The sequence below is a fragment of the Arachis stenosperma genome, chromosome 4 (assembly GCF_014773155.1).
Source record: "Arachis stenosperma cultivar V10309 chromosome 4, arast.V10309.gnm1.PFL2, whole genome shotgun sequence".
NCBI classification, from domain to species: domain Eukaryota; kingdom Viridiplantae; phylum Streptophyta; class Magnoliopsida; order Fabales; family Fabaceae; genus Arachis; species Arachis stenosperma.
In genome coordinates, this window is record NC_080380.1 from 2,783,950 (window position 1) to 2,792,395 (window position 8,446).

General features: G+C 37.0%; 1 protein-coding gene across 3 annotated transcripts; it reads right to left on the reverse strand.

The window, feature by feature from the left end:
• Positions 1 to 301: 301 nt before the first annotated feature.
• LOC130973727 (fluoride export protein 1-like) lies at positions 302 to 8,115 on the reverse strand. 3 transcript variants are annotated; one of them, XM_057898363.1, is made up of 3 exons: positions 7,849 to 8,115; positions 1,575 to 1,820; positions 302 to 1,103 (listed from the first exon to the last, which is right to left on the reverse strand). In XM_057898363.1, the coding sequence occupies exons 2-3, from the start codon at positions 1,734 to 1,736 to the stop codon at positions 870 to 872; spliced, it is 396 nt and encodes a 131-aa protein (XP_057754346.1). In that variant the 5' UTR covers positions 1,737 to 1,820; positions 7,849 to 8,115; the 3' UTR covers positions 302 to 869. The 3 variants fall into 3 exon arrangements, 1 of the variants encoding a protein (XP_057754346.1); XR_009084257.1 differs by lacking the exon at positions 1,575 to 1,820; XR_009084256.1 differs by lacking the exons at positions 302 to 1,103; positions 1,575 to 1,820 and adding an exon at positions 6,318 to 7,226.
• Between the last annotated feature and the right edge of the window lie 331 nt (positions 8,116 to 8,446).

Consider the following 8,446-nt stretch of genomic DNA (forward strand, 5'->3'; position numbering starts at 1 on the left):
TCCGTAGGCGAACGTGTTGCCCAGTGTCTCCATTCAATAATTTATATCTTCTAGGCGTCGTGAATAAAATAAACAAACAAGATAGCTTTACATGTCAAAGATCCTCTGCTCAAGTATAGTATACACCTATCCCCCGGTCAATTTTAAACATTTATTTTTACTTTTCTAATTAAATAAAATAAATTTAGAGATGAGATAATTTTGTAAAAGAGAGGCGAGAGAGAGTTGAAATAAAACAAAAAGAAGTCTTCATATACAAATCCATACATTTGATTTAGAAAGCAATCAATGGTAGAAAAGGACTGTTGCTTTTATTACTGTCTATTACTTTAATTAGAAGTACACTTATGAAGATAAGCAAGGCCAAGGTTTTGTAACTCTAGCTCTAAGAGCATCACTAATTGGCAAGTTTGTCAATATATGCTTCAATTTCTTGTCACCCTTTTCCTATTTTCCAATAGCATATTTTCTTTCGAATGATAAATTTATCATCTCTGGCAGCAACTGTGTTAGACCTTTGAGACTCATTTAGCCATAGACCATAGTTTCCTTTGCAGAAATGATATATGTATCCTTGTCATCTTTTTTCTCCTTATGATATGGCTCATCTAAATTAATTAAAAATTTGAGAGCTGATCAAACATTAATCAAAGTCCTATCAGCATACAGTTCTCTAGAAATTATTGAGCCTAAAAGAAAAGTGGTAAATTGCATCACTCAACTTCTCCATACTCGAGTCCTTCCTTGTAGAAAAAGTTCATTGCTTCTAAAATTAAGAAGGATCTTGTGGTCAAACTTGGACTTTTCCACCAACAAACACACTGTCCAAAGGTCAAAAGTAGATATTGACTTCTGCTATGCCCCAATTGTTATGTGCTAGTGTCATACTCATATCCCGTTGCCCAAACAGGTACATAGTAGATCAAGATTCCAAGGACAAATGAGGCACACATTGTGATAATGGCATACACATAGGCTCTCCAAAGATGATTGCTTTCTTTCATTGCATTGAACTCAGCTACAAAAGTTGAGACAGTACTCAAACACCCCAAGAGACCTAACTGTGTTCCGATTACAATAGTGTCACAATCTTTGGTATTGACCTACAAAATTTGTAAGGAGAAAAATGAGTTTTTCTTTTATTTTTGCAATGTGAAATTGGTTTCTCTTTATCTAAAGCTAAACTTTATATCACAAACCCTTTATAGACTTCGTATCAGCCATCGGATATCACATCAATCACACTACAACTTTTTTTGTGAATGACTCATATGAATCCACCTTTAGCGGTTGTTGAAGATTTGGATTTGTAACAATAAAATCTTTACATCAGGAATATATTGATGTACAAATGATTCTAATTTTCTATTTCTTGTATGTTTAACACAGTACTTTTGATGGTTGTACTAACCTTTTTTTGTACATTCATAAATTAATGTATCTAGACACAATTGTAACAATTTCTCAATGGTATCTAATTTAATTGTAATCCTATTACTATTATTAGGTTAGAGATTAGCAAATGCAGCAAATATTGGAGCACTGGGAGACAGAGGAGCACAAAAGAAACTTACTGCTTCCTTTACGGTGGAAAGTGCAGCCATTACACAAGCAGCTGATACATTGGCAATAAGAGTTCCAAATGGCATCCATTTAAACAACCCTGCCCTTCCTAATCCACGATCGTTGAACCGAGCTAAGAACCATCGAATCCACATGCCTACAGGTCCAACCATGCAAGCGAACCATAACTCGGCACAACTTCCACCATTCTTGAACTTAGCCTTCACCAGTGCACCACTCACACCCCCATAATATTCCTAAAATCACCAATATCGGCTGTTATATTCTTTCAATCTTCTAATAACCTGTACTGCAATATATGTTACACTTGCGGTACATAGCCGGTCCCAAACCCGGATAAAGGAGGAGGGTTGTGTTAGGTCTTCGACAACCAACATAAAAATATAGTCGAACCCCCATGACATGAATTAAAGCCATTATTGCGCTAAAGCTAAGTCGTTGTCTGGAAGCAACGCGCTGTATGGCTCGAGTACAGTGTCAAAGCAAGAGCCGCTGCATCGGTGCCCAGATGTGGTGTTAAATGAGCAAGGGTTCTCGCATTTTCGTGAACGAACGAGGATAAATAAGCTAGTTCACAAAGTAAAAGGTAAAGGTCGGAGCGACAGAAGGTTGAGATTTGGGACATGGAACATAGGCACCCTAACAGGAAAGTCCATGGAGGTGGTGGATACCATGACAAGGAGGAAGATTAACATTATGTGCCTACAAGAAACAAAATGGGTTGGTGCGAAGGCTAGGGAGTTGGATACTTCTGGTTTCAAACTTTGGTATACAGGAAAGGTGAAGAATAGGAATGGGGTTGTAATAATTGTGGATAAGCAGTGGAAGAAGGACGTAGTGGATGTTAAGAGGGTGGGAGATCGGATCATCTCTATCAAACTTGTGGTGGAGGGATGTGCTTTCCATGTGATTAGCGCCATCAGAGAGTTTGGTTCAAGACATACCTTTGGGAGATAAGATTTTCTTAGGAGGAGATTTAAATGGCCATGTTGGGAGAGAAGTAACTGGATATGGGAATATTCACGGAGGTCATGGTTTCGTGGTGATCAATGCCGAGGGTAAAACTATTTTGGACTTTTCCTCAACTTTTGATCTTCTCATCGCAAATACATGTTTTAAAAAGAGAGACGAACGTCTTATAACCTATAAGAGTGGCATGACAAGATCTCAAATTGACTTCTTCTTGTTGAGGAGAGTCGACCGGAAATTTTGCATTAATTGTAAAATTATCCCGGGAGAGAGTTTGACAACACAACATAGGGTGTTCATCATGGATTTTCGCGTTGGGCAAAAGTTGAAGAAAAGACATCATACGAAGAACCCAAGGACGAGGTGGTGGTGGATGAAAGGTGAGGAACAAAGAAGCTTCCTAAGACGGGTAGGAGAAGAGGCAAAGTGGGATGGGAATAGAAGCGCGGAAGAGATGTGGAGGGAGATGACAGAAGTTATTAGAAGAACAGCAAAAGAAAGTTTTGGTGAATCTAAAGGAATAGGACCAAGAGACAGGGAGTCCTGGTGGTGGAATGCGAGTGTACAAGATAAGATAAAGATAAAAAGAGAGTGCTTTAAAGAGTGGTCTCTATGCCGCAACGCAGATAACTGGAAAAAAATATAAGGCGGCTAAGAAAGAGACAAAAGTGGCTGTAAGTGAAGTAAGAACAAGAGCATATGAGGGTCTCTACCAGTCTTTGGGCACGAAAAAAGGAGAAAAAGGTATATATAAAATCGCAAAGAGCCGTGAAAGAAGAACGAGAGATTTAGATCAGGTTAAGTGCATAAAGGATAAGGATGAAGAGGTGTTGGCTCAAGAGGATAAGATTAATGAAAGGTGGATGATAAACCATTATTTTATAGTTTATATTGTGTTTAATTGAGTGGTTTTTATCAAGTCCTTACCCACTTATTCATATGATTTGCATGATTTTACAATTCCTTCCTAGTTTAGTTCTATGGTTGAAAACTTGCTTCCTAGAAGTCTTTAAATTGTATATTTTAATTCTCCTTTATACCATTCGATGCCGAGATCCGTGTGTTAAGTGTTTCAGGCTTCATAGGGCATGAATGGCTTAGAGAATGGAGAGGAAGCTTGCAAAAATGAAACAAACACAAGAAACTAAGGAGATGACCAGCGAGCATCGACGCGCACGCATGGCTCACGCATGCGCGCGAAATGAAGAAAATTGCAGTGACGCATGCGCGTGCCTGACGCGTACGCGTGGATTGGAGTTCTGCAAAGCGACGCGAGCGCGTGCTTGACGCGAACGCGTGACACGCCAAAAAGACCAGCGACGCGGACGTGTGACCGACACGTACGCGTGACATGCGCGATCTGCAGAATTAACAGAAAACGCTGGGAGCGATTTCGGATCGCATTTTGACCCAGTTTTCGGCCCAAAAATACAGATTATAGCCAGGGAACATGCAGAGACTCAACATACATTCAAACATTCTCATTAGAATAGTTTTTAGGTTTTAGATCTGAATCTAAAGAGAACCTACTCTTCCTTTAGATTCGCTTTACATTCATAGTTTTATGCTTTTACTTTGAATTTGGATATTGAAGAGTCATCACCTCCGTTGAAGATACTATTCTAGTTTGTTTCCTATTTCTTTACTCTTTTAATTTATCTTATTTGGCTTGTTACTTACTCTTCCATGTTCAGAGTTACAATTGGATTATTTTCATGGATAGTTAATGGAAAGGATTATTTTAATTTTTAATTAATTTTCAATCTCTATTTTATTTGATTTATTATGTCTTATTCTTATATTTTTACGAGCGTTATATCCATGTCAATGGAGTAGATTTTCTACTTGACATGGGGGTGATTAAGAGGAGACACTTGAGTTGGAATGCTCAAGTGCTTAGTTAAATTGAAAGTTGTTGGCTAATTCCATATCTACTAACGCTAGACCTTCCCAAGGGAGAGGATTAGGATTTGCGGATAAGAGTTAGCTCAATCACTTGACTTTCCTTTATTTAGTAAGGGTTAACTAAGTGAAAACAACAACCTCTTTATACTACACTTGAGAAGATTCCAACAAGGACAGAACTTCCAATTAATCATTCTCTCAGTCAAGGCTTTTTATATTAATAATAATCCTTAGTTTTTATTACTTTAATTTACAATTATTTTAATTGCTCATTATCCAACTCAAACTTTCTTTAAAACTCCTGATTAATAAATTAGCACCCTTTTTCGCAACTCGTTGGGAGACGACCTGGGACTCATACTCCCAGTATTTTATTCTAAACTTTGTGACAACTTTTTTAAATTGATGAGGTGGATCTTAGCTGATTAAGAATTATACTCACAACGTATTCCATATTTTGATTTCTTAATTAGCCGACTTCTGTCCCCACGTCAGTGGAAGAGCTACTTCTACGAGTTATTTAAGGAGGGACAGAAGACTCTTTCGAGTCTTGGTTGGTTATGCACAAGGAAAGAAGAGCAAAACTTTTACTACTATCGGAGGATCCGAGATTTCGAGATAAAAGAAGCTCTAAAGCAGATAAAAAATGGCAGGGCAGTAGGACCTGATAATATCCTGATCGAGGTTTGGAAGGGTCTTGGAGAAAAAGGCATAAACTGGTTAACCAAGCTTTTTAATGAGATTTTAAAGTCAAAGAAGATGTCTGATGAGTGGAGAAAGAGCACCTTGGTATCTATCTACAAGAATAAGGGGATATACAAAGTTGCGGAAACTATAGAGGGATCAAGCTTATGAGTCATACCATGAAGTTATGAGAAAGGGTGATAGAACGGAGGTTGAGAAAAGAGACAAAAGTAACAGAGAACCAATTTGAATTTATGCCAGGCAGATCTACCACTGAAGTGATATACCTTTTAAGAAGGATGATGGAGAGGTATCGTAGTAATAAAAGGGGTCTACATATGGTGTTTATTGATTTGGAAAAAGCGTATGATAGAGTACCAAGGGAGGTCTTATGGAAGGTTTTAGAAAAGAGGAGAGTAAAAATCGCATATATTCGTGCAATTAAAGACATGTATGATGGGGTCACAACTAGTATGAAGACTCAAGGTGGTGTGACAGAGGAATTTTCTATTGGTATAGGATTACACCAGGGATCATCATTAAGTCCATACCTTTTCACATTAGTCTTGGAAGTACTCACAGAGCACATCCAAGAGCCTGTGCCATGGTGCATGCTTTTTGCCAATGATATCGTCCTTATGGGAGAGTCAAGGGAAGACCTAAATAAGAAGTTGGATTTATGGAGAGAAGCTCTAGAAGTGTATGGTCTGCGCATAAACCGTAGCAAGACGGAATATATGGAATGTAAGTTCAGTTTGAGAAGGGAAAACTCTAATATAGAGGTGAAGATTGGAGAAAATAGCCTACGAAAAGTTAAAAGTTTTAAGTATCTTGGGTGCATCATACAGGATAATGAAGAGATTGAACAGGATGTAAATCATAGGATTCAAGCAGGTTGGTCAAAACGGCGGAGTGCATATGGTTTTATATGCGACAAAAAAAGTGCCTTTAAAACTTAAAAGTAAATTCTATCGCACCGCTATAAGACCGGCTATGCTTTATGGTACGGAGTGTTGGGCGGCTAAAGGGGAGCACGAACATAAGTTGAGTGTGGCAGAAATGAAGATGTTGAGATGGATGAGTGGTCATACGCGATTGGATAAAATAAGGAACGAAGATATAAGGGAGAGAGTTGGAGTAGCACCCATTGTGGAAAAGATGGTTGAATCGCGTCTCAAGTGGTTTGGACATGTGAGAAGAAGACCGATAGAACATCCAGTCAGGATGGTAGATGAGATGGAAGATGGACAAGGGGCGAAAGACAGAAGAAGACTTAAGAAGACTATCCATGAGGTGGTCAAACGAGATCTACATGTAAACGGTCTCTCTGTAGACATGATACATGACAGAGTACAATGGCGTTGTTTGATTCATGTAGCCGACCCCACTTAGTGGGACAAGGCTTTGTTGTTGTTGTAGAATTTATATAATTGGTAAAACTTGTATTGCAATTTCAAGCAGTAAGTGAGATAGATTATTAGATTTCTGGCACTAATATACAAATGTTCTATTCATGTCAAGAGAAGGATGCAAAGGATATTGAGATTCCAAATATTAGATGGTTAATTTTTGAGCTGATGATGAAGTCTAATAAATTCTGCAGCCATATCTTTTATAGAAACTTTCTAGTAGTTTTTGAGCAACTAATATTCTTTTTATTTGATCGATGTCCAGATTTATATACACTGGATCGACTGAAAATCACTCTGGATATAGCTCAAGACCTTCTCCAAACAGCTGATCAATATCTATTAGAAGGACTTAAGAGGCTCTGTGAATACACAATTGCAAAGGTGAGCTAGCAAGTCTTGCATATGGCTGCAGTAATATTAGATTATAGATACAGAAAGTGGCAAAACCACTATCCAAATAACCAAACCCACCACAACTTATGTAGAATCCCTCACAAGACCTAAACTTCGTGTTGGATTTATACAACAAAGCCATTTAATTTTTGCTAAAGCTGTTTGTTGCGGCCTATAATAATTGAAAGTCAAAAATAGTAACTGAGCTCTTCTTATCTGCCATCCTTGAGTAGTTAAGTTTGGCATAGACAGGGTTTAAAGTTTTTCCCTTTTCAGCCTCTACACACTCAACAAATAAATAAAAAGAATGAATCAGAGATCTAACCAAAGCCAAGACCATCATAGTAAGTTTGTCTATAGGTATCCAAATCCATAATGTAATGGTTTCAATTTCTAGTTACACCACCCCCTTCTTCAAAGGCAACAAGAACACATCAAATTTGGGAATGCTTTTTCTTTTCTTTTCTGCTTAATCCAACAACGAGAGAAATTGAAGTGTTTAAAAGACTTTATAAACATGGAAAATCACATGAACTAGAACCTGAAACTTGTTACACATACATCATAAAATCGTCAACAATATTTGATTATTTGAAATTGATTGATGTTGCCATACTAACAAATTTAAAGAATAAACAAAACATCTTCCATGTTTTTAACCACCAATTAGGCATCAGTGTCTTAAGATTCAATCTTTATATCCAAATACATCCTTGTCAATTAGATTGTTCAGAAACAAGAATAATAATAATGCAATCACACACTTTAGTTCATAATACTATGCATTGTATTTGTCTTTTTTAGCTCAAACGATACAAAATTATTTGTAAAGAGACAAGAGGGCCAACACAAGCATGCCACAAATCTGAATTCAAAGTCTTTCTTACAGATAGGATGTTACCGGAAGAGAGAGGCTGACGACGGTGATAATGAATTAGGAAGACGGCGACGCTCTCTGGAACCAGGAAGACGGCGACGCCCTCTGACACGACAACATTCTCCTCGGCTGGGTGAGGCGCCCGACGAATGCTGCGGTGACAGGGTGCCGTGGAGGAAGCTTCTTCGTCTTCTTTACTGGAGAGAAGAGAGTGTGAAGAGAAGAGAGGGAGACAGAGAAGAGATACGAAGGTTCGGTGAGAAACCCAGAAAGAAAAAAGAACAAAGTGATATTTTTTTTGTATTTTTTAAATTTGTTTATTTCTTTTGTGTGAATGAATGATTAAGGTTTATGAAAGATGTTAATAAGATTAAAATAATTTTTTTAGTATAGATAAATAATTAAATGTGTTTTTGTTTTTATTTTTTAAATTAATTAAAATTTAAAACTGTAAAATTAAACAATTTAATTCAATTTAATTAATTTAAAAAATAATTATTTTAAAAAAGATATTTAAGTCTTTTAAAAAATTAAATAAAAAATATTTTTTTTATTAAATTATAAGGATATTTTAGTAAAATTAGTGATATAATATATATTTTTTAAAAAAAATAGATGTTGA

What these genes read in the sequence shown, in the direction of transcription:
- LOC130973727 (XM_057898363.1), bottom strand. Translation starts at nt 1,736, where the DNA reads ATGGTTGGACCTGTAGGCATGTGGATTCGATGGTTCTTAGCTCGGTTC. An exon ending in TTTCCACCGTAAAGGAAGCA is followed by an intron (nt 1,104 to 1,574) that starts GTAAGTTTCTTT and finishes CAAATTTTGTAG; the next exon opens with GTCAATACCAAAGATTGTGA.